We start from the raw sequence: 27,677 nt of genomic DNA on the forward strand, positions 1-27,677 counted from the left end.
AATCACACTTTTGATACAAATACAAACTCCAATGAAATCATTGGATAAAGATAGCTGTTTTTGGAAGGTGAAAGGTACATTTCAATCCCCTTAATCATCAACCATACAAGAACTTATGCATGAATAGAATTGTGTGTTACTGTATTACAGTAATTACAGTAATTCTGATTCTATGGAAACCTGCAAAGTTTTCTGAGGAATTCTCTGGGAGCCTATAACAGTTCTCACAAATATTACTTTGTAATGTTATTACAAAACATTCATCACAACAACAAATGAGTTCAATTACCTCCCACTGCTGAAGTGAGGAATTGGATGAGTATCGGATCTCATAGTTTATGGCATCACTGTCAGGTTGTGCATCACTCCATCTGAGTATTACTTCGCCTTCAGTCATCACATCGTAATGCAGATTGACAGGTGGCTCTGGTCTTCCTGCGAAAGAAGGATATGTAAAAAATATTTATATATACCTGTAAGAATAATCGTGATTAACCATAATGACCATCAAATAACGCCTGTAAGGCCTACAACAATTCTGTGTCTAGACATCCCAAAGGTAGGACACAGTCTCATAACGATAATAAGTCTCTCAGTTTTTTTTAAATGATCTTTGAGATTTTGTTTTTGACAGTTTGACATTCATGAGAGTGTCTTCAACGGCTGTTATCAGTGGGTGGGGAATCTACTGCATTATGTAAAAAAAAGTGTTGTAGGGTTGTGAATACGGCAAAAATCACCAGTTTAACATCTTCACACAAAATAGTTTCACAGGGAAATCCCCATTCTTGAAGATTGGCAAAACATATTTAGCAAATGGAAAACCAAGCCAGATGCCTCCAATTAAAATTCATTCATTCATTCTACAAAGGTCCGATGGTGAACCATTTACAGAGATTAAGAGAGTATGTGAGCAAAACTGAGAACTCCGTTTCCAGGTTGTCTTGTGCCTTTTGATGGTATTCATATTCAAGTATTATTTTGTTCTGCACAAAGTATTTATGTCTGTGTAGAACAAGATGGCCTCAGCAGCCACTGCTTTGTAAAAAAAAGGCAAAGCAATGTGCTTTATTTTAATAATAGCAATACCATTGTAACTAATCAGGTGAGGCAGTCTTTATTAACAGACTAACATTATCTTTTAAAACCTCTACCTCAATAACAGGAACACATTATAAAATAAATGGCTCCCTTCTGTTGCAATTAATACAAATAGGCTTAGACTGCTTGGACTTTTTATTCAATTACTGTAGTTTAGTTTTGTCTTTTCCAACAAGCATTCAATGTACTTTAAAGAAAAGAAGGAAGTGAAAATGTCAGAACAAATTAGTTTACTTAAAATTAAGCCTGAAGGAATCAATCACTTAAAAACAATAAATCTAATATAATTTACTCATTGTTATGTAATTCCAAACACTTTCATTGCTCCATGAAACACAAAAGGGGTTATTTTGCAGAATGTCCAGACTGCTCTTATCCATACAATTAAAGTAAATGGTGACTATGTCTAATTTTCAGATTTTTAGTGAATAACAAGTCCTCAGAAGACTTGTAATATAGTGAAAGTGTCACATTAAGTACTTTTATGATGTTTTGTTTTTGTTTTTATAAAGTTTTTTTATGAGCTTTTTTGACCTTTCTGGAGTTTGACAGCTGCTTGTTTGGATATTTCACTAAAGCTTAGAATGACAAAGGCAAGGAAATGATGACAGAGTTTTCATGTATTTGCTGAGTATCCCTTTAATCTCACTAATCTTACTAAAATGTTACACAATCTTGCTTTGTTAAACAATTTTGTTGTACCTGTATAATGACTAAAAAATTAGATTGACTTCATGTTTGGACCTGGTGAGTCGTTTAACGGTGCCATTGTGAAATTCCACTTCAATCCACTGCCTGGAAAAACACTTGATAGACAAATATGTATTCTTTATCCTCCAGTTCCAAAGAGCAAACACACCCTGATAAAACACCTGTTGCCTTGTCTTAAAACACCTGGCATCAGTCTCCATGAAGTCACGGGCTATAGTCATATATTTACAGGTGACTGTGAAGATGAATTTTAGTTCATAATAATATACAGTATTTTCACAACTTTTTCTCCATAAATATAACTTTGTTATAAAATAACCTGCTACAAGCTGTATGAGCAGTCATTCATCATTTATGCAAATGTATTACTGTAATATTTTACATTTGTCAGTAAATGAAGGAAACTTATCATAAACAATATATAAAATGTTTGGCCATTTCTACTTGAGTTATCAAACTAAAACAACAGTTTACCTAAATCAACAATTTATCAGTTTTTCCCTGAGAAAGGGTTGTTATGAGACCATGTTTAAGACCTATACGTAAAAAAAAAAAAAGAAGGAAATAACTAAATCTGCAGTACATTTTTGCCAAAAGGAAACTTCTAGGAACTTTACAGCCCTCAAAGTAAACATGGATAGGAATTAAGGAAATGAAATAGCTGGTTGCACTTTGATAACATAAGACTAACAAAATCAGCATTATTTGCAAAACTGTTCTGGAACTCGCTTACCGTTCAGTCAGCCGAAGCTAAGCAATCAGATTCCAGTTTTTACTTGATGATTTCACAATGACAGAGCGAGAGAATGATAGAACAACAGAATAGACTGACAGAATGGATAGAATCATGGATATAACAATAAAACGACATGGAACAACATACAGAACAATAGACAAAATGATAGATTGATAAATCTATACGATAGATAGATAGATAGATAGATAGATAGATAGATAGATAGATAGATAGATAGATAGATAGATAGATAGATAGATAGATAGATAAAGCTTTAAATAAAACTGTAAATCATAATGCAGTTCTTACGCAGATGATGTGTGCTGACTTGCATCTTGGGTGACAGTGCAGTACTCCCATTTAAAGATATACTGATGTTCAAGGAGACAGTTGCATCATTGCCATGAAGAGAAATGGAGCACATGGCATTATCTTCCCCGGCACACTGAGCAACGTGGTTTGCTTCATCTGAAAGTACATTCATCTGTACACTAAAATGAAAGAAAAGTTCATAAAAAACTATTTTTTTAATTTTATAATTTTATAAAACTTAATATCCATAACATTAGATTAAGCATCTAAGGAACTCATGCAAACAAAAAAAATTAATCATTTGGTGTCCTAAGTTTGGGATCAGCACAGGCTAATTATTATCACAGGGGAAATAATCACAAAGTTAGAATCGTTATATACACCGGAAAAACATTAATTAAATAATAAAGGTAAAAATTGACCATTAATAATATAGTATAGAGCCTAGTGTTGTCAAAAATATCGATATTTCGATAAATATCGATACTGAAATATCTGAACGGTACCAATATTAATTTCCCGAAGTATCGATACACCGATACTAGCCGAGCTGTCACTTTCACTTCTCTCCAAAGGCGCGTGGACAAGCACCACACGTGACCGCACTCGTCTCCTTCGCTCTGGTTAAATAGCAAAAGTGAAGTGAATAGAAAGATGAGTGCTCTGGTTGTTAAAGAACACAGCAGGAGCGCTATCTGTAGGGATCTATGATCTCCGCGATGCAGAGAACGCGCACGGAATCCAGTCATAAACACGGAATTTACAGTTTAAAGCGGAATGTCACAGAATTTGTCAAAGTTTGGATGAATTAATCAAAAGTAGGTCATTACACTTAAATCAAATCGCGATATGGACTAGTATCTGTAAATATTAAGCAAAAGTCGATTTAAATATGAATCCTGCAAGTTCTGCGCGTCTCTGTGTGAATGTGCTGCACGTGCGGTTTTGTTTATGTGGCGCTCGCGGTGATTTCAGCGTCTGCCGTCTCAATGAGGACATAAATACATCAACAATATCTCCAGAACTGATCCGAAAGGCACTTTACGAGCATTTTACCATTTAATTTGAGTAAAACTAGCGTCATATCATACACACACAGAACTTTAAAGGTATTCACGGCAACCCGTCAAAATAAAAGTTCGGTTTAACTTATTAAAGACCGTGTGCCAGAAATAGGCTATATTACTATTATTTAGTAGAATGAACATAATACTACTACTTACTACTACTGTTATTTTTTTTAAAGAAATAATCACAAAATATTTTTATTTTAATAGTAAATCCCCTTCATTTGCCAAAAATGTAAATGTTTAATTTTCATTCATTCAAATATAAATTAATTAAAATAGTTTTATGCCTTCATCTGATATCCAGTAAAATTTAAATACACAACACAGAATTTCTGAGGGGGAAAACACATTTCATAAGGCTACTGTAAGAATAAATAAACATTGTTTGTATGCATTCAAATAATAGACATGCTAAAACACAGAATATGGTAACAATAAAACATAAGGTGAGAAAAAAATAAAACATTTCATACGGCCCTAAACGTGTCATTTTTGTTACACTTTTAATAAATTAAATGTTAAATTGTATAATTATAATGTATAATAATTATGTATAATAATTAGATTAATAGCATTTAATTTGACCATTAAAAAAAAAAAAAGAGTCCAGAAAAATTCAAACAGAAAAAATTGAATGTAGAAAAAAATAAAACGGAATTTGGGGAAAAATAAAACGGATTTCATAGGGCCCTATATCTGGAAATATTTTGGTTATGAAGCAAATGAGAATATCAACAAACGTTAGTTTCAATTAACATTTAACTAAGATTAATAAAAGATTAATAAATAAATCAACAAATGCAGTACCTCAAGACATTTTTTTGTTCATGTAAAATATACCGCATGTTCTCGACTTGTTACATTTATCTTTAAATTAAAAAAAATTACACCCTTAATATTGTGGCAGTTTTTTTCTCCGTGGTATCGAAAATGGTTTCGAATATCGATATTTTTCAAGGTATCGTATCGAAGTTATAAATTCCAGTATCGTGACAACACTAATAGAGCCTAGATGCATTATATCATCTACTTAATCCCCCCATCCCCACATACACACTTAATTTATCCTGAATCCCATTTAAGCACAAATAGGCACAACAGCCAATCAGTAGTCTGTGGAGAGCAGAATGAAAACAGAGGACTCACACTAATTGAGGTCTAACAGTGAGCAGACTTGCAGCGGCTGCTGCTCTGTAGCTCTTTGCATCACAAATCAAATTTGTCCGTTCACCTTCAAGCCAGCACAGGATGTCCAAACAGTTTCCTGAAAAGAGATTGCATTCCCCTGTTAGCTTCTTTCATCACAGCCTATCGCAATTAGAATCCTCTAGAAATAACAATAAATAAATCAGAACACAGCCGCATTACATGGTGTGCAAATAACATGAAAATTACAAACACGATGCTTTGAATCAACATAAAATATAAATTATTCATAGTCTAGTTGAAATTCTGGTTTTAGACTTGCACTATTGCAGGAGTCCACTAAAAGTAGATGTGGAATGATTTTTCTTTACGTTTTATGAATGCTTTATAATGTTTATAGAGTATTTGTATTGATTCATTTTCTGTTTTTGCAGAGCAACTTCACCCTTTAATAGGATTGCAAACCTTAACTTATTTTGCATTTAAATGCTGTAAATTTATTTGTAGACTTTAATTATTGTCCTGAGGCCTACCACAGAGAAGAGAAAGTAATGAGAATTGATTAGGATGTGTAATGGCACCTATCTACTTGTCTGGAGAGGTCAATCCTCTCAGTCTCTCTAGTTCACAGCTGTAGCCAAGACCTCTTCACATAACAGATAAGGTCATCTGATGCAAATACAAACATAACTGCTTTTTTTGAGACCTTAAAATGGCAAGACCTAAGTCATAAATTGCCTTTCATTTATTTTGGAAACTACTATACAAACGTTTTTTAATGTTTTTGAAAGAAGTCTCTAATGCTAACCAAGACTGCATTTATTTGATCATAAACAATAGTAATAGTTATTACAATTTAAAATAACTGTTTTCCTTTTGAATATATTTTAAAATTTAATTTTCAGCAGCCATTACTCCAGTCTTCAATGTCACACGATTCTTCAGAAATCATTCTAATATGCTGATTAGGTTTACATATTATCAACTTAATTAGAAAATAAACAACACTGTGACTAACAACGTTTTTGACAAATATTACTACTTCAACATTTTACAAACATGAAAAACTTTACATGATCTTTCTTCATTTTGAAAATGTCATTCCGAAAGCAATGATTGTAAAATCTCATTGATTTTACCAGAAAGGGTGGGTGATTTACTTGAGAATTCTGGTTTTGTAGCATTTAGTAGCTGACACCGTCCTACAGGTGGGTGTTCTGAAAGACCATCATCAAGTGTCTGAGCAAAGGGAAGCTCACAACATAGCACAGTCTTCCACTTCAGGTCTTCATAAACACCTCCACTGCCATCAGAAGGGCTCAAAGCAGCAAGACCTGGAACAGAAGGATCTCAATGTGAGTGATACTGATTTGTAATACTATTCAAATTTAACAAACAGTGGGAAAAAAATCTCAGGGGACACACAGACCTTACGTATAATAGAAAAATCTATTGACAGATTCAATTCTCAGAAGTGCTCAACACTGAACGTTCATCTGAAAGCTACACAAGGTCGACACAACTGTGTAAGACTGCAACATAAGCAAGCCATCATACAGTATATTTCCAAACAAAGATTTAGTACTTCTGAGTTTAAAAAAGTGTGTACTTACTTAAGGAAATCTTAACATTTCGTTTTAAACAAAAAGCACAGTTAATTTATTAAATGTAGAGTGTTAACTTTCTGCACCACTACATTTATCACATGGAATTGCAAAAATAATAACTGTTTTGAAACAAGTTCCTAAACACTCCCCCAACTTCCATTGGTTGTAAGATAGATGACCCCGCCCCCAAATGTCGGGCTGGTCAGGATGATCAATAGTGGCACAGTATTTACATTTTATATCAATGTAAATTTTTTGTTTATATTTTCTAAAGATTTCAGCAATGTTATCAAATTATTTTAATATCATGATATCATCCGTTAATCAATGTGGCTCTGATAAATTGTCCATCCCTATTCATTTAAATAATTACAATAATATCCATTTTAATTTAACATTTTTCAAAGCGACAACACATATCGCCTTCAGTTATCAACTGCACTGCTACCCTGAAGGCCTATGGCCCTTTCTCATCTGTACATCCATCTATATGTGAGGCCCCTAGGCGACCGTTAAAAGTTTATAGTCTGATTCATGATGTGGGTGTAATCACCTCCCTCCTACACCCCTTACTTTCAATCTACCTCTCTCTCTCACTACCTTTCTGTCTTCTTCTATCTCTCTGTCCATTCATCAGCCTCCTGCACTCCTGTGCGCTCAACCATAACCCACACTAATGCATCTCTGAGGTGGGCAGAGGGACTGCTGACAGCTGGTGGGTATCCAGCATACTACGTAAGTCTTTGCTTCGACAGCAAATAGGAAATGGAAAACAATGAAAAGACGCTACAGAATTTGAATGAAAACAGGAAGTGTAATTTTAGCTTAATGCATCAACGACTCACCTTGTGAAATGGTAATGAAATTCACAAGAAGAGCAAGCATGATAAACGGAGACCTGCGGGAAAGAGAGGACATCTGTAAAATGGTTCAGTATAGATATGACTCACTATCTTCTTCCACAATGGAATACTCAAATCTTCAAGCTCAAACAGCATGACAGTGTTTAGTCTACTCATTATATTACAGAGTCCCATTCCAGTGCTTCCTGAGTCAAAAGCACTTTTGTTGTTGTTTTTTTTGAAAATGCTAAATTAACTTGATTTTTACATTTTCTTATAAAATTCTGAATGGAGCCTATATAAAGTCAGCATCGCAATGCTAGCTTGTTGCTATTGTTTAGTATTATTTACATACGATTACTTTTTATTAATACTTAATTTTTGTTTTCATTTAAATTTTTAGTTTGCGTTTTAGTAATTTTATGTGCTTGATTTTTTTTATGTGTTTCGTACTCTACCAAAAAGTCCCTGGACCCTATTGACTTCCATAGTATTTTTCCAACACTATACTCAGTGTTTGACATACGCGAGAGCAATTCGAAAGCCTACGGAGCAGTCTGCTCTCTACATCGCACGGTTTTGTTTATCACACAGACTGAAGTGCGCTAAATGAGGACACCAACACATGAACAACATCTCCAGACCTGCTCAGAAAGTCACTTCATGAACATTTTACCATTTGATTTGAGTAAAACTAGCGTCATATCATCTATTCTACACACAGAACTGTAAAGGGATTTACGGCAACCCGTCAAAATAAAAGTTCCGTTTAGCTTGGAAGACCCTGCGGCAGACATATATTAATATTGTTCAGCAGACAGTACATACTGCTACTATAGCCTACTATTCAAATTATTAAAACTTTTTTTTTATTTTTTTTTTAGTAATGATCACACAACATTTCTTCCATGTCTTAATTTTAATAGTTAATAGGATATATTTTGTTCGTTTGTGCAGTGGCTGAGGAGATGAGGCTTTGAGTCTGTATAAATGTCAACAAGCTGAAAAAATTGTTTTTTTGAGATAATGTAATCTTGTTAAAACTGATTTCATACAATTGGTATCGAAAAAAAGTATCGTTCAGGAACCGGTATCGAACTCAAGGTATCGGTATCGATATCGAAAAATTTTAAACGATACCCAGCCCTATGGTTAATAGTAAACAAACTTTGACCGCTGCTTATTAAGAGTCGCAGTGATGATTGACTGGACTGAATGATTAGGCTCCTCCCGAACCTATGTTTGGAACTTCATTTGAGGACAAAGGTAAATTAACACACAATTAAACATCCAATACCAGATGATAAATATCCAATATCATCTGATACTGATAAATGTAAACATTAGTGCTGTCAAACGATTAATCGTGATTAATCGCATGCAAAATAAAAGTTTTTGTTTACATAATATGTGTGTGTGTATGCGGTGTATGTTTATTATGTATATATAAATACACACATGCATGTATATAATTAAGAAAAATATGTTGTTTATTAAATGTATTTATATATAATATAAAGTATATAAATATAAATTTATACATGTAAATCCATGTAAATATTTTCAAAATATATATTGTATGTGTGTGTATTTATGTACACAAGTAAATATACACAGTACACACAGATATATTATGTAAACAAAAACTTTTTGGATGTGATTAATCGGGATTAATCATTTGACAGCACTAGTAAAAATCTGTCATATTAGTCAATAAACAATGTGGTAAGGATACATGGTGCAGAAAAGTTTAAGTAAGATTGCTTAAAACCACACAGCTTGCCTCTACCCGTCAAGCTGCATGGTTTGGAAAACGTTAAGAAAAGGAAGTTAAAGTTATCCCTTAAAGAACATTTGTCTTTCGTAACATCAAGATTTCAAGAAATGGGTAATATTGAGCAATACTGTGCACTGTGTGTGCAATATTACTTGGCCAGTTGTACATATTCCACAACAAAATGACCAAATTACACACAGAAATACAAATTCCCTCTCATTAATTTATTAATCCCTTTGAAATTAATAATCAATGATATAAAGCAACAGTCAAAAGAAGCCATGCTAAAATCCAAGCCCTAATACAATCTAATTAGAGATACTTACATCATTTCATATGAGAATCATTTCTCTTCTTGATGGAGTGATGGAGTATAAGAGAGGAATGGCCTCTGTGTGGGAAGATAGACAAATTTGATTTAAACTTAAACACTGAAGAAGAAGAACGTAGGAATAGTTTTACTCTCTTAAGAGATGCAGAAGTCATTCCTGAGTCACTTAATGGAAAATAAAGCAGGCAAAGTTCTGGCCCGCATTAAACGTATCAGGCAGAAATATGACACCGGCTTCAAGTGAATTACTCTGCTCTGACTATATTTGCTTTTGATTCCCTGGCTTACTCTCTCTGATGAGACGAGTCACCTTTTTTTGTACAAGGCAATAACATGCATGACTGCTTCCCTCTTGCTATCCACATCCTCAGTTCCTGGATTTACTGAAATGCTAGGTGAAATTAACAAAGCGCAACACTATTTTGATTGTGTGCCTGCGCAAACATGTTAACGACAGCAACACCCATGTTTAGCATTTCCTGGCATTTTATTCTGAGCAATATTGTGAAATCTAAAACCTGTTTTGCTACAATACTGCGATGATGAGTCAGAACACAAGTGACCTAATAAACTAAGTAAATGCCTACAAAAAATATATGCTTCATAACCTGCAAATAAAACACTACAGGCCCCATAATGCAATGCTTTCTACGCCATCTGTTAGAGCCACCTGGAGTTGCTGCTGAACCAAACATGATATCAGATAATTTGACATAAAAACAGGTCAGACGTGAATATGCAGGGAGACAAGGCAAGTGGCCATTCACTTCAGTAAAGCCTTTTTTCCAGGAAGGCTCTTGTGAACATCTCATATATTCATGTAAATTCTCCTATCAAATATCAAAACAACTTTCATGATGTTCAATTTTGTGTCAACAACATAAAACCAAACGCTCACCAAAATGAATATTAAGTCGGGCAGAATACTAGAACATCTCAAAGCTGATTCATTCAGCGTTGCTTGCTTTGACTATTGCCATGACGAGGGAAAACTGAAATATTGTGAAGCCACTCAATGGAAAACAGAGTCCAGATGTTCTGGGATAGGTCTTATCATGTTTAACCTACGTGTGAATTAAATGGTGCAGAACTGGGAAATGTTAAAAATAAATAAATTTTTCAAAAACGAACAATGAACCCCTAAATGACCAATTTAAAGTGACACAAAGGTGATAATTAATGCTCTTAAGGGATTTGAACCTACAATCTTTCAGTTACAAGCCCAGATCTTTAACTATTCTAGTAACAATGATTTTTAATTAGAGGATTAAGAATTTATCATTGTATCAGACTTAATAATCAACTGGAATAATTCCTCTTCTCATTTACTACAGTCAAATGCGATGCTACATCCAACAGATATTCTCTGCTCGATGGGTTCCTTTAAAAAACTGGTAAAAAAATAAAATAAAAAAAAAATCACATCACATTCAAGTTAGACAGAAAACCTATCTTAGCACATCTGGACTTTGTTTTCCTTTGAGTGGCTTCAATGTATCACTGTTTCCCTCCTCACTGCAATATTCAAAGCAAGCAATACATTGAGTGCATCAGCTTTGAGATGTTAGCATTCTGCCTGAGTTACTATTCATTTTGGTGGTGTTGACACAAAATTGAAGCATTATGAATAATATAATCAAATTTAAAAATGTATTTCCACTGTGGTACGCAAGCTTCTGGTATAGCATTCTCTCATAACAAGCTATGGTAGTAGCAAACTCTTTATTGACTCTATATCTTATTAACTCTATATGTTATGTATTATTAACTAGTAAACATAACATTTTAGTATATTATGTTAAACCATACATTGTAATTATGAGTCCAAGAAGCTCTAAATAGCTTTAGTGTAAATGTGATTCGTACAATATTCCTTTGTCATATAACACTTCCTCAAGATTTAATTTTGTGCTTGATTTTCTCACAATTTCCATACACTATGCTGCACCAGAAGGTCTGTGGCCACTGAGGCAAAATGAGGTGGCGATCGTGCATAGCTGATTGCATTATGCTGATGGTTTTGACAAAAGCATTTTTCACTGTCTGTCTTTAAAGGTTTATGTAAGTTATGTAAAAAAATGGACTGGGATTTTTACTTCCAGAACCAACTGTTGCACTCTATTTAGAGATTGTCATAATTGGATTATCATGTAGGCCTAGTTGCTGACATCCCAGAGTGGCAATAAACACTGCAAAACTTCAAACGTATGTTTGGATTATCCTTATTAATAAGGATGTTTATTGTAATTTCTTGTACCATTTCAGTTTTCTTCAGTTGCATGATATTGAATACATTTTAACCCTAATTATAATTCATTTTATAATCTGCAGAAAATAATGTATTTGCATTAAACAATATTACAATTAATTTTTATCTCTTATTTGCTTCGTATGGGTTGCTAAAACGGCCAAACAATGAAGCTGTAATCATACTTCCATTACATTTATTTGTACCTTTTTTTCTCCATCAAATCCTCAGTTCACTCCACATGACTATCAGCTCATTCAGCCCTTCTGTTCATTGTGATCGGACACATCCAAAAAAAGAGTTGATTCTCAGTTCAATGAGTCGGTTCAGTGAGTAGTTGACTCGCGAACTGCTCGGACAGATTTGTAAACCGGTTCAAAAGATTCACTAAAAGTTCCAACAGAACGATTCGGTCACGAATTGGACATATGGCCACGCACGGAAACACTGACACAAATGAGGAAACCCCAAGATAATGAATAATACTGCCACTAATCTTCAGCTACAAAGTAAAGCCACAATATGAACTGTGTCAGTGTAACATTAATCTGGAAGAACATTATCCAGTGAACACTTAAGACTGCACAAAACAGGTCACTAAATTACAAAAGGTGAGTAAAGAAATAGGAAACCAATAAAAAGGTCTTCGTGGTTTTGTGATTAAAAGATCTCAAGCGCGATTAAGTGAAGGACAGTTTTACCGCTATTACAGCTGCCTGAGCTCATCCGAGTGAAATATGTGCAGAATGTCTCACCTGAGGTGATCGCACTCTGGCTGTCCGTGGACTTGATCCAACTATACTGGCAAAGTCTTACTGTACGTGTCCTACTTCAAGCTCCAGATTCAGAGTTTAGTTCTTCTTCCTGTAATGAAGAGTGTCTGTAGTCGGTTATACAGACTAGGAGAGGCGTGAGACTTTCCTAATGTTTCCAGATCTCGGCATCCTGAGCTCGAGCGCCGCCGCTGCTGCTGCTGAGGGAGGGGCACCAGCTACGGAGCGTATTGCGTCACACTATAATCATCTTCATTGTTTAATTTTTGGCAAGGGAAAGAAAGTCTGCAGAATTTGTTTTATTTAACAACGTACGCGCCTTCCTAGAGGAAATGCCTGAATACTGCTTTATTGTACTCCATTCCAGTGAAATTCACTCAGCCAGCCTACATATATTCTGGTTAGCCTATATTTATCTAATTTATTTATTTTCAGTCATAATAATAAGCTACACGAGAACTATATATATATATATATATATATATATATTCAGCTGAAATTTCTCACAAAAAAAATGATAATGTGGTATTTTTAACAATGATAGTTATTGTTTCAACAGATCTGTGAAAGGTAATAATTAAATATAATGAATAATGAGTCATTGGTAATTGAATAAAATGTATCACTTGCACTGTTGCAGTTTAGCGACATTACGTCATCCGCATGATCTCAAAATGCTGTCATCACCTAAAGTGAGCGCGAGGAGGCTCCCACGTGACGTGCTTTATATACATGATCTTACATGGGATCAATGTGGTAACCACACACTGGGGTCAAATTAAATTTACTCTGCGACTTATTTTCACTGTAGAACTAATATTTAATCCATATCTCAATTATGGAAACATATTTGTGACCCTGAACCAAAAAAAAAAAAAAGTCATAAGGGTCAATTCTGAGGGTGCAAACAAATCAAAATATTTAGAAAATTGCCTTTAAAGTTGTCCAAATTAAGTCCTTAGCATATTACATATTACATATAGGGGTTCATATATTTACATATTTGCATATTACTAATCAAAGATTAAGTTTTGATATATTTACGGTAGGAAATTTACAAAATATCTTCATGGAACATCTTTAATATCCTAATTTTTGGCATAAAAGAAAAATCAGTCATTTTGCCCCATACAATGGCTATTGCTACAAATATACCTGTGCTACTTATGACTGGTTTTGTGCTTCACTTATTATAGCTCTTCATAACATAAGCAAATATATTTGATTTAATCAATATTTAGGTATATTATTAAACTTAAATATTATAGCAATATTAAAGCATTTATTTGTCTCTGCCTTGACATCTATTAGACCTTGGATGATGTTGAAGCCATGGGCGATTTTCGGTTGCATAAAATACTCACAATTTGAGTCACATACATATGGAGAAACAAACACCAAAGCGGAAGTTAACAATGATGCTCAGAGGCTCAAATGTTTATCAGCCTTTATCAGCCTTTTACAGGCCCATATTCACATTATGCTGCTACAGCCTGTGTTCACAATAACCATTTAAATGCATGACATGCACTATGTGGCCCCTCTCATGCTGTGATCTAGACCAAGAACACCATGTATATCCTCGGCAGTTCACAGCAGGTTGGAGACAGTCAGCGGGATGCAATTTAGGTGGCAGCCAGCTTATCAAAACCTTATCAAAATCAAAACTTTAAAATCCATTACCATAGAAACATATTAGGATTAGACTTACAGCTGTGAAAAAACAAAGATATAGGGTGTACAACTGAAATATTAACTATATCCAAAAGTATTTGGACAAACCTCTTAATTATTGAATTGAGGTGTTTGAGTCAGACCCAATACCACAGGTGTATAAAATCAAGCACCTGGCATGCAGTCTGCATTTACAAACATTGTCATTCTGAAGAGCTTAGTGAATTCAAGCATGACACTGTGATAGAATGCACCTTTGCTATAAATCAGTTTGTGAAATTTCATCCCTGCTAGATATTCCACGCTCAACTGTAAGTGGTATTATTGGAAAGTGGAATAGCAGCAACTCAGCCATGAAGCAGAAGACCACGTAAAGTCACAGAGCGGGGTCATCGAGTGCTGAGGCACATAGTGCATGGAAGTCACCAACGCTCTGCTGATTCCACATCTGCAGAGTTACAAACTTTCACTGGCATTAGTATCAGCTCAATGGAAGGGGTTTCCACGGTGGAGCAGCTGCATGCAAGCCTCAAATCACCAAGTACAATGCCAAGTGTTGAATGGAGTGGTGTAAAGCATGGTGCCAACTGATCTCTGGAGCAATGGTAACGTGTTCTGTTGAGTGACAAATCACATTTCTGTGTTTGGCACTCTGATGGGCAAGTCTGGCAGATACCAAGAGAACGTTACCTGCCTGACTGTATTATCCCAACTGTCACATATGGTGGAGGAGATATATTGGTATAGGACTGTTTTTCAGGAGCTAAACTAGGCCACTTCTTTCCAGTGAAGGGAAATCTTAATCAGTATACAAGACCATTTTTGACAATGCCATGCTTCCAACTGTGGGAACAGTTTGGGGAAGGCACTTTTCAATACCAGCATGACTGTGCTCCAGTTCCAATAAGAAATGATTGGATGAGTTTGGTGTGGAAGAATTTGACTGGTCCGCACAGAGCCCTGACCTCAATTCTATCAAACAGCTTTGGGATAAACTGGAATGGAGATTTTGAGCCAAGCCTTCTTCAACATCAGTGCCTGATCTCACAAATGTTCTACTGGATGAATTTGCAAAGCTTCCCATAGAAACACTCCAAAAACTTAAAACGTACGGTGGCCACAACGAAATCTCCTTAATGAAATCACCACAAGGCAATGCATTGGACTAATTTCATTGTGTTGTGCTAATTTCACTGTATTGTTGATTGTTTCCGTTGTGTTGTGCTAGTTTTGTTGTGTTGTGGCTTGTTACCGTTGTGCTAATTTTGTTGTGTTGTGGCTTATTTCTTTTTGTGTTGCAACTTGTCTCTATTGTGTTGCGACATTTCCATTTTGTTGGGCAAATTTGGTTGTTTTGCGGCATGTTTCTGTGTGTTGTGCTAATTTTGTTGTGTTGCGGCTTGTTTCCATGGTGCTGTGCTAATTTTGTTGTTTTGTGGCTTGTTTCCGTTGTGTTGTGCTAATTGTATTGTGTTGTGGCTTGTTTCCGTTGTGCTGTGCTAATTTTGTTGTTTTGTGGCTTGTTTCCGTTGTGTTGTGCTAATTGTATTGTGTTGTGGCTTGTTTCCATTGTGTTGTGCTAATTTTGTTGTTTTGTGGCTTGTTTCCATTGTGTTGTGCTAATTTCGTTGTTTTGTGGCTTGTTTCCGTTGTGTTGTGCTAATTGTATTGTGTTGTGGCTTGTTTCCGTTGTGCTGTGCTAATTTTGTTGTTTTGTGGCTTGTTTCCGTTGTGCTGATTTTGTTGTGTTGTGGCTTATTTCCTTTTGTGTTGCGACTTGTTTCCATTGTGTTGAGCAAATTTGGTTGTTTTGCGGCTTGTTTCCATTGTGTTGTTCTAATTTCATTGCATTGCAGCTTGTTTCTGTCATGCTGTGCTAATTTTGTTATTAGTTCCATTCTGTTATGGAGATTTCGCTGTGTTGTGCAGTACTGGGCCACCGTGGGAAAGCCTTTGCTGAGGAGTAGAAGCTTTAATAGGTGCAAGCCTCAAATCACCAAGTACAATACCAATCGTTGAATGGAGTGGTGTAAGGCATGGTGCCAACTGAACTCTGGAGCAATGAAAACTTAATCAGTATACAAGACCATTTTTGACAATGCCATGCTTCCAACTTTGTGGGAACAGTCTGGGGAAGGCACTTTTCAATACCAGCATGACTGTGCCCCAGTACCAATAAGAAATGATTGGATGAGTTTGGTGTGGAAGAATTTGACTGGTCCGCACAGAGCCCTGACCTCAACTCTATCAAATAACTTTGGGATAAACTGGAATGGATATTTTTAGCCAGGCCTTCTTCAACATCAGTGCCTGATCTCACAAATGTTCAAAGCTTCCCATAGAAACACTCCAAAAACTTAAAACGTACGGTGGCCACAACGAAATCTCCGCATTGAAATCACCACAAGACAACGCATAGGTCTAATTTCATTGTGTTGTGCTAATTTCACTGTATTGTTGATTGTTTCTGTTGCATTGGGCTAATTTCATTGTGTTGTGACTTGTTTCCATTGTGTTGTGACTTGTTTCTGTGTGTTTTGCTAATTTTGTTGTTTTGTGGCTTGTTTCTGTTGTGTTGCAGCTTGTTCTGTTGTTCTTGTTTTGTTCTGTTGTCGACCAACTCCATATTAATGTTTAAGTATTTAAATGCAATGTCATTAAATCCCTTTTGGTGTAATGGTCAGGGCTGCGTTTCCCAAAAGCATCGCAAGCCAACCAATGGAGCTACGATCAATTTAAGCTCACACTGCTTTTGAGAAATGCAGCCCAGCTATCCCAGTACTAATAATTACATTTTTTATAATTTTATAATTATATTAGATGATTAATCCATTTAGTATTAAGGGTCATGCCATTTTTTTTTATTTATATTTGTATCATCCATTAATAAAACCGACTAAAATGCATTGCAAATAGATGTTTGTTTGTTTAAAGTAGTCATAGCATTCATGTTGTTCTCCCCACAGGCCTTGCATGGTTAGATATTGCCGCAGTAAAAATTTACAGCATAAAAGATGCATTTGTGTGGGTTTGCATGTGGGCTGCCAATGTTAGGTATGAGTCTCAGCATAGTGTAGGTGTTCTTTGATAGCAGGGGGGTTGACGCTCTCCTTCTGCCCAGGTCTGACCCTGAAGAATGAGACTAGTCATGCATAACATTAGCTGTGGTTAAATCACTAGCGCCTGGGAAGCCCTGCAGAGTCTGAATGGCGAGGGCACAGGAGCATCACCAAGGGAGACATTTCAAATGAGTCACGACATGGCCTCTAATACTGCATTATGGCTTCACAGCAACTGTTGCACCGATATGCAATGATTTTTATGAAATAATAGCATCAGAAATTCTTCAAAATGCCATGAGTCTGTTTATCTGTTGTATCTGTTTTAACTCTTATATTGCATCTGTCATTTCAAAACACTGTAGGTGTGTCAGCAATTTTCAAACCAAGTGGTAACCACAAAAATAAATACATTTAAATGTTTTAGATGTTCTACTAAACCTTTTCTCATAATCAGTTTTCTGAGTCATTTTTGCATTTATTTTTAACCAACTAAAGGCCTGTTTCAAAATATGTACACTTACCTACTGCATTGTAGGTGAAAATGAAGGTTATTTATTGACATCAATTGTTCCTTGAAGAACCTTTAAAATTCATGGAAACTTTACAGTGCACAAAAGGTTGTTTATAGTAGAAAAAAGTTATTTAGATTAGTAAAATTAATTACTATACTTGAGTATATTTTTGTATACTTTACAGTTGTACTGAGTATCAAAGATATTAACAGCTTTTACTGTCTACTTCACTACATTTTTGAATGAGTAGCTGTACTCTTTACCCCACTACATTTGAAATGAGTGTTGCAGTTACACATTACATTTTGCATGGTACCTAGCGTTTCTGCAGCAGTTTATTTCTGCTACAAAAGATGTGATATCGCCAACTACAGGGCACTGAAGGTACTATATCTTGTGTGTTTTGCCCTTACTCACCCAAACTTGTCAACAAGGCTACTTTACATGAATGCGAGTTCCTTAGCAAGTAGTTGTGAATCACAGGTGTTTTAAATATAAGGACATGACTGTAGCTGGCAATGAGGCTGAAACCAGCACATCCAGTGCAAGAAGACTTTGACTTTTTAATTTAATTTTTTAATTTTTCTTTATTACATGTCCTCTGTGCCCTGTTTATGTCACTTCCTGTCATGGCATTTGTAGTCAGTTTGTACATCTTGTTACGCTTGTTAGCCTCCTGTATGTGTGTGTGTATATATATGTATATATGTGTGTGTATATATAGCCCTAGTGTTTCTCACTAGTTCTTTGTGAGTTGTTGAATGTAATGGTTGTCTGTTTGCCCATCATTCTGTTCTTTGTACCCTTTGGTTTTGGTTTATTGTTTGTTCTAGTTTTTCCTTGAAATACCTGCACTTAGATCTTTGCCTCTGCCTATTTTCCCAGCTTTTCCACAACGTTACAGTTTTTTTGACTGGCATGTCTCTTTGACTAGTGCATCTTTGAGCCTATATTTATTATAAGTATTCAGATACTCTAATACTTTTACTCAAGTTGTTTTGGAATTGGTGACTTGTAACTTGTAGTGGAGTCATTTTCACTGTAAGGTATCTGTACTTTTACTTAAGTATGGTTTTCAGGTACTCTTTACGCCTCTGCATTACATTGTCATTTAGCAGATGCTTTTATGCAAAGTGACTTACAAATTAGGAGACCAATAGAATCAATCAGAGCAACAGTATACAAGTGCTGTGACAAGTCTCAGTTGAATGATCATAAATGACTAAATGAATGATCATAAATGAATAAACAAAAAATTGAATGACTGTTAAATGAGTAGTATGTCCAAATTTGTGTGGCAGAAGCAATTATTTAGATAAAAGACAGGGAGGTTTGAGTGCTCAAATTCCTTTACTTAGCATGTGAATGATGTCATCTCTCACCATCATTATCCAGGAGGGTTAAAAATATGACCTCATGCACTCAATATGTCATGTTCTCCAGAGAACTTGCATGTGCGCCATTAATAAAATATTCAGAAGTTTGCTCACTCTCTAGTTTTGAAAATAAAGGAGGTCAAATTCTCCCTTATTCGAAAACAACACCTATACAGAGGTAGATGTTGAAGTGAAAGCGTTGTAAGCACAACAAGCTCTGTCAGAGATTTGTTCCTCCTGGGGAAGAAATGAAGCAATTGGTGAGGGAGAATTTTACGGCACGCTAAACACAAAAGGAGATTTACAGTCAATGACTGAGACAGTCTTTCCTTTGGCACCCAATGCCCAGGCACCATTCACAAGTACCCCTGTTTTCACAGGGTTGAGATATATATTACAAGGAGGACTGTGAGATTTATGGGCTAACTAACGAGAAGAATAGTTACCATAATGAGGTTGCAAAGCATCCACTGTGTGCCGTGGCGATCAGTGCAAGGACTCAGGAACAAAATGTCAGCAGTATTGGCTCAGCCTTCAGATAGAAACAGTAACTCTTAATTTCTGATGTTATTGGCTATTATTCTAGGTTACAAGATCACAACTGAACAGCAAGGAAGACTAGTTGATAGCAGGAAGATAATGATCATTTGGCCAATCTGAGAAATTATACCGAACATCTCATTTTTATATATATGGAATAAATGTTCTATTTTCACTGTTGGCTGTTACTAGATATCAATCTTCTCAATAACAAGATACATTATCTGTGAAACCAATCAGTGGCGGCGTTTCACAAAACCATAGGGTATGGCAGTGGCGTAAATCGAAGGGCGGGCGGGGGGGGGGTCGGTATGTGGCTTTATCAGACACTTGCACTTAACATTTTATGAAAATCAAGCTCAAATGGAGTTAACAGTGTTTTTGACCAGCGAATGACGGAGATCTGTGTTTTGTCTGTCATTACAACGGCAGTATCTGAAGTGCATCGCATTATACGTTTTCATCAACTTACAGCAGTGATTTAAAACAATAATAACAAAATATAATAGAGAGTTTGGATAATTTTCAGGCACACCTGACTGGGCTAGGTATGGCGACTGCCATATGGAAACGCCGCCCCTGAAACCAATTTAAACCCTTTGAACTTCACCTCTCTTTCTTGTCATTGTAGTGCGTGGTCTGCAAGCTTTGAAAAGGTCAGTAACAGATTTAGTTGTTTAATTCTGAGTATGAAGCTGTTGGTCCCAGACAAACTGACACATTTTTGATGCTTAAGTCACCATTTCAATTAACCCCCTCTAATGAGCTGACTCATAGCAGCATCTGCTTAATCACCACAAATCAGTGCACATGCACAGTAGGAAAAGGGTTCTGGAGAGTTTTAAGTTATAGTTATAATCAAAGGAAGATATTGGCTATACTGTTTGTACTACTAATCTGTTAATTGTGTAGAGTAATGAGTTTTAAGAGATTTCTAAATTTGGACACTTAAGCCATACTTAAAGAAAAAGGAAGTAAAATGCATTTTAAATGATAAAACAATAATAATAAACTCACATTTTAGTTATCAAAAGCTACTAGCAGTCTGGACTTACAAGCCACCATGTTGGCATTGTCATGTGACCTACATTGTCAGTTTCGTCACTTCAATTTCCAATGTCCATAGAATTTGCACTTCAGAATTTTGGCAGAAATAGTATATGATTTGTACTTTTCGATTATAAATCAAATGCTACTGATTTGACATTTCCCACACATCAAAGGGGGTGCGGAGCGAGGAGAACACTCAAAAACACACTTTTAATAACAAAAAAACAAAGGGAATACAAAGTAACATGGGGAAATGACAATAGACACCAGACGCTGGAAACTAAACGGAACAATCTTTAAATACACAACTAAACGAGGGGATCACGAGATACACCTGAAATCACTAGCACACAATGGGAACAGGAACAGGAAAACCAAATATGGGCATGAACACATGAGGGAAAACTAGGTCATGCAGAGCACTTGGGAAAGAAAACAAACACAAAACGGGTCCATGAGCGTGACAACATTCTACTTTTCACATAATATATTGTAATAAACTGTGCATATACAGACATTGGGTTTAAGTTGGTTATAAATAATAGTTGGATTTGATAAAGTAGCAAACTGCAAAAAACACTAACTGAAAAAATTCACAGAACCACTTTTCTGACCTATTTTTGTGATTATTTTTTAACAAATGTAAGGGCAAGATTCTTTTCATTTCTTTTCATTAGATTTGTTTCTGACGAGATTCTGAAGTGCATATCCCATAAGGCCACGGAAAAGGAACAACACAACTGGGCTGCGTTCAGCCCCAACAAAACGGTGCAAAGCATTTATTAAACGGAAACGGTGGTGTGTTGAACACCCTGTTCTGATGACGCAAGTGTTGCAACTATGGCAGCTGAGAAGGCCATTCTTTGTGTTCTTTTTGAAGAATTTTCGGAGCCTGATGAAATCAGTATAAATAAGTTTTTAATACTGCAAAATACGCTCGATGCTACAGTCACGGCCCTTGCCGTCCAAAATAAAAGAGAACAAGGGATTTGAGGAAACTGTGGTTCCTAATTATTGTGATCCAACATTTGCCTCACATTTCAGGATGAAAAGACAAACATTTCAGGTGAAGGATAATCCACTTCTTACCTCCGAGACTGTTATGATCTATATGACCTTATTATTTTTATTGTGAGTTTTAGGCTTATCATTATTGCTGACCACTGTTGTTGTGCTATGATATTGTAATATTTATCATTATATAATCAGAGGAGTATAGAAAAGTTTATGAAAGTGTCACTCCACAATACGATAGCAAAATATATAAATACAGTATTTTTATGTTACATGAATCACATGGACCCATAGTGCGAGCTGTCTCTTTAATACCGCGTAGTTTATATACATGTTGCTGCTGATTGGGCTGACATTTTTGACACACCCACCAAACAAGAGAAAAGGTATCTCAAACCTCATTGCACACCGTTTCCAGGAAACATGTCGTTCAACCCGTAAACCGTAGCAAAACGTTGGGCACCGGTCTGAGCTTGAACATGCCCCTGATAATGTAGGTCACATGACAATGCGAACATGGCAAATAGTATGTCCGGATTGCTACTAACTTTTGACTAAAATGCATTCAAGACATTTTATCTTTATTTTGAACTGTATACTTGTTTATTCACTTAAAATGCCTTTTTACTTGTTCTATATTTCTTTTAAATAAATTGGTCCAGTTTTGTTACATTATACAATGAAATTCATACATTTGAAGTGTGACTTAACTGTCCAAATATGTCTTTGGGCAACTGCATATTTGATGTTATTTCACCTGAAAATGGGGAATGACTTGTGAACCGGATATTTGGCATCTACTGATAAGCCTATACTGTAGGCAAAATCGTGACAGGAAAAAAAAAACCTCAGCTTAGGCTCAAGATAAGGCTACATTCCAATTATGTAAATTATAGAGAAGTGCATAAATTTTAGGATCCAGACTTCTAATGCAAAGCCTATTAGTTGCTCTAACCATGTTATTGTGTCCTTGAGAAAGGCACTTAACACTGGGTTGCTCTAAGGGGTCTACCACTGCAATAGGTGTACCTTTAGGCCACATTGGAAAAACAACTTCTGCCAAATGACGCATAACTACATGATAAGTGATCATTTCTTCCGTTCATGTCTGCAAAGGTGCTAATCATAGGCAATCATTTCTTTCCTCTGAAATCATACAAGAGAGGCCCTTTTTTCTGACGGTCGAAGGTCTATAAAGTATGTTCCCACCTTATTGTTGTTGGGTCTGCGCCATGTTCCTTGATGGGTCCAATATGAATGAATACCTGTGTGCAGACTTTGACTAGACACATTGAGATGCTAAATTACTCTGGGGGGAGTTATGCCAATTTATGCCACTTTAGCGTATAGTATTCCAATGAAAAACACCACGTGTATAGAATATATGCAATCCAGTTTAACCATGAGCAAAATGTTCTGAACTAGCACTCTGATTTGATGACTTTGAGTGCAAACACACCTCTTTTCTATAAAGATTTCACCTTATTCTGTAAAGTCAAGGACCACTTTGGGTGTATTTACCCATATGCCATTGCGTGATTTGCATAATCCCTTTACTGAATCGTATGATAGAACAAAACAGACAGTGGGCGCTAAAAATTATGCTATCTGTGGATGGAATTTTTATTTGTGAACCCTGCACTGATGGTTTAAGCTTCCATCATGGCTGTTATGAAAAATGACGCAAACTGGAATATTAATGACTTTGTCTTCCAGCAGATATAGGAGAACGGAATGCATGTCAACAGATCAATAACTGGATTTGGTTTTAAGCACCACAGGAGACAGAATAAATAATGCTGTCTTCTCAAAGAAAGGAAATTAGCTCTAGCCTAAAGGTTAATCACAAGGTTTACGTCATAATAGGTATAGGGCTGTTTTCTAGGTGAAATGGTGCAGTTGTCAGTCTAGAGTTCCATTCTTGGTGCACATGGGTTTGATGAAAACATTTGAGCTCTGGATTTCTTCTCTAAAGTTTGTGTTATGATTTTGTGCTGATATACGAGTTCAGTGACTTCCACTTAAACTTTCATATGTTTTGCGTTTAATATGTGTGAGCAGGAAAACTGTGCAGTACTATCCGTATTAGCTGTAGACTGCATGAAATTATGCAGTGTGGCTCATAAAGTCATGTCACATGATTGACCGGTGTATGCCAGCTGGCTAACCTAACTCAAAGATGTTTGTTTCCCAGAAGTGAGCAAAGTCTATTTTACGCCAAAAAGTAAGGAAAAGGAAAACAATTCGGATAAAGTGAAAGTTAACGCTTGAAACTGCTGAGGAGGTGATTCTGTTTTTTTTTTTCTGAATGTTTTTATAACAGGGACCACAGCAAATGACATTTCCAAATGACATGAACTACCTTCCCTTGTCTTACTAAAATAAATAAAACCATTTCACAGATCCCTCAGGTATGAGCTTACTTGCTAGTTTTTACAGTTTGTTAGCATGTTTAGCATAACGTATGTTCATGGTTATATAACAGTACAAGCTTGGGGCTAGTTGTCACACTTGACTCCAGTAAAAAAAAAAAAAAAAATATTGAACATTTTCACCCTTATTGCACAAAAAATGCCTCATATAATGCATATTGTCCCAGTATACAAGTTGTCATTTTTTTGTGAAATGTAACATTCAATGTACAAAATACTGTAATCAAAAATAAATAGTAAATTACAATATTTTGCACTGTGGGTATGTTTTGTTTTTTGTGAACTAGCTCAAATGAGCTGGTTCTCCAGAAATAGCGATGTCCTCATTTGGCCTTAGCATGAACCCACTGGCCTTCTAACTTTCCTTCCCCATCTTTGTTCCCCCAGCTGTACTGCGTCAGTCTGCTTGATTGTGTTGTCTCTGAGACACACTGAAGTAATAAAGACTGGGTACAAGGACTCTGAAACAAACAGGTTTGATTCACCAAAGCATCTTTCGCCCACAGCCAAAGAACGTCAGGACACAATGATGAGTAAGTACTCAAAAAGAAATAAATAAATAATAAATTAGTGGGAGGAAGTAACCTTCATCAGTGTGTGAATTGCAGCACACAAACAGGATACACAATAAGAATCTGTAAATGTAATGTGAAGTATACTTTACATTCCGTTTATAGTTTTACCAAAATAAAATGTCATAGGAAATTCTGGATATTTAGGAGTAATTTTTCCCCCCATTTTGCTCAGAGTTTCCTAGAGTTTCAGAAGAGATCTCATCAATATTTCACACTTTTGCCCACATAACAATGTTCAAAATTTTCCATGGTTTTTGTTTCATCTTGTGTCAAAACAAATATTTCAGTTCATATTTTAAGAAGCAAAGATAAACAATTACCTTCTCACAGGGTTACATGTTGTAAAGCACTAACAGTTTCCTGTCTTCTGAATGATCTATTGCAACACTAAGGGTCTGGTGTCATCAGGATGGCCTGATTATACAACAAACAAGTGTTTTTCATAACTGACATCTTGCTGGCAGACAACTGAGCAGTAATGTATTACATCATGTCCTGCATTCAAACATTCCCAGATGTGTTTAACCAGAGCCTTTTCTAGAAACATAAAACAGAAGCCCAATCTTACTAATACTGACACCTAGTTTGGCTTGAGAATAAATTAAAAACAAGGTTTAAGCAATCTGTGTTCATGATTTACTTTCAGGTTACAGCTTATATTGTCAAAACAGCACTTTTCTCTTCTTCTAGCATAAATAAAATTAATTTAACTTTCAGAGCTCTAAATTAAGCACAAATTGTACCACTGGCATAATGTCAGTTTAACTGTATCCGAACCATTGAGTTGAACAAACGGAATGCTAGCGTGAATTTTTTTTTTTTTGCTATAAATTTTGCTTAAATTTTCACCATCGCATCATGTAGCTCCACCCACACTAAAATCTCACTGTTCCTTAGTATCACCCCTCATGTATATTAAACATCCAGCATGGACAAGAGAGACCGACTGTGGAAGTGGACATGTAGTCTATATTATATGACAAATCCCTCAGTTTGCACAATAAAAAAGACATCCGCGCAAGTATCATGGAAGTCATAAAAGTACATGATATTTTTTTGGTTTATGCTTCAACTGCTCTGATTGGGCCTTTTTTGCGCCACATCACACCCCATTTTTTGTGAAAAAGAAGTGCACTTAAGTATACTTTAAGTGTACTTATTGCAGAAATAATATACTTTAAAAGAAAACACATAAGTGCAAATTAAATGTTATTTTCGACGTTTAAATACATTGTAATTATAAATAACTTCAAATGTATCACATTTTAAAGTGATATTAAATGCAATAAGTTGAACTTTTGAGTGATTTTTTTAAACCACTTAAGTGGTACTTTTTAGTACATCTTTATATGTACTTTCATAATTGTTTCTAGTGTCTTTAAAATATGGTTAAAGTGTACCACTAATATACTAATAAGCAATTAATGTTAACTAAAATACACTTTAATGTCAGTTAACAATACACTTAAGCAAGAATTAAATGTAATGTTTTTGACCAACTAAATGTATGTTATTTGTAATTGATTGCAAATATATTACAGTTTAAAATTACATTAAATGCAATTAGTTGAACTTTTGAGTGATATTTTTGAACCACTTAAGTGGGACTTTAGTATATTTTATATGCACTTTGAAATATGGTAAATATGTACTTCTCAATAAGCAATTAATGTGAACTAAAATATACTTAATTGTCATTTCAATGTACTTCAGTGTTATATATCTCTGGCAATGAAGTTGAAATTTAGTACAGGCTATTTAATTTTTTTTTTTTAATCTCTTAATTATCTAGTTACAATCAACACAAACACAAAATGAAAACCCACTACATTTATTGACAAAACAATCTCTAAAATAAATACACAAAAATGCTTTTTGCTTATGCACAAGAACAATCCAAAACTATACACAGCTGCAACACTTTAACTCACTTATTACAAAGAGTCTGGAAAACAATGCAAAATCACTTACGTACAAAAGTACCTAATCTCGCCATCATAGAACACATCATTCTGTATGAAGTATAAGCCTGTTTCCTCATTGGGGATCTAAAAATGTCCACAAGGTCAGAATTTACTGGTATTACTATCCTTGTGGAGTCATTTGGTCTCATATCGTATAGGATTACTAACACAAAAACACACACTTAATACAAAAAAATATTAAAGAAAATGATCATTCGTACAACAAATGAGACCTTATTGTAAAGCATTACCACAAGGCTTAAGACAAGGCTTAAGCCTAGTCCTAGACTAAAATGTAAGTCTGAGCTGTTTCGACTGAAAGAAACTTGCACTGACTGTCTTTAAAAATATCAATGCCTTTTTTGTCTCAAGATGCACACCAGTAATGGTTTTTCTAAGGCATGTTAATGAAAATGACTTAAATGTCCTAATTGAATTTTGGCTTAGTCTAAGCCCTGTCTGTGAAACCAGGCCATAAATTCTCAAACCTTTACTAGCACCAAAATTAAACCAGACCAAAAGGTTTCTTCTAAAATCTTACTCCACCATTAGTGAATGCAAGTTTGACTAAATAAATAAGGTTCCAAATGAACTTGCTGGGAGGTGCTGTTTGTCAGTGTCCCAGAAGCTCTTCATCTCTCCACAGTCTCAGTGAACGGAAATGCTCCAAAGAGGCAGGAAAGTCAGGAGAAAATTCCTTGAAGAAAAAAAGAAGAACAATTGTTATAAAACATATCTAGTCATTATAAATGGTTCAGTTGAGTGAAAGCAATAGACAGTTGCAGTCCAAAGTTTATATGCATCTTGCAGTATCTGCAAAATGT

The 27,677-nt window shown here is 35.4% G+C and overlaps 1 protein-coding gene across 7 annotated transcripts in view; it reads right to left on the reverse strand.

The window, feature by feature from the left end:
* LOC306845383 (leptin receptor-like) overlaps positions 1 to 27,677 on the reverse strand; it is a gene marked incomplete at its 5' end in the record, with an annotated part of 53,535 nt that overhangs the window by 14,598 nt on the left and 11,260 nt on the right. Inside the window, 7 exons of one of the 7 annotated variants that reach the window (XM_079378156.1) lie at positions 290 to 435; positions 2,858 to 3,039; positions 5,077 to 5,194; positions 6,237 to 6,410; positions 7,529 to 7,581; positions 9,629 to 9,693; positions 12,637 to 12,856. In XM_079378156.1, coding sequence (XP_079234282.1) covers positions 290 to 435; positions 2,858 to 3,039; positions 5,077 to 5,194; positions 6,237 to 6,410; positions 7,529 to 7,581; positions 9,629 to 9,633 — 678 coding nt within the window. Of the gene's footprint in view, positions 1 to 289; positions 436 to 2,857; positions 3,040 to 3,916; positions 4,000 to 5,076; positions 5,195 to 6,215; positions 6,411 to 7,528; positions 7,602 to 9,628; positions 9,694 to 12,636; positions 12,857 to 27,677 lie in introns of those variants that run through there. The other 6 variants (XM_079378154.1, XM_079378157.1, XM_079378155.1 and 3 more) reach the window with 6 other exon arrangements.

This window comes from Barbus barbus (assembly GCF_936440315.1).
Source record: "Barbus barbus genome assembly, chromosome: 25".
Classification (NCBI taxonomy): domain Eukaryota; kingdom Metazoa; phylum Chordata; class Actinopteri; order Cypriniformes; family Cyprinidae; genus Barbus; species Barbus barbus.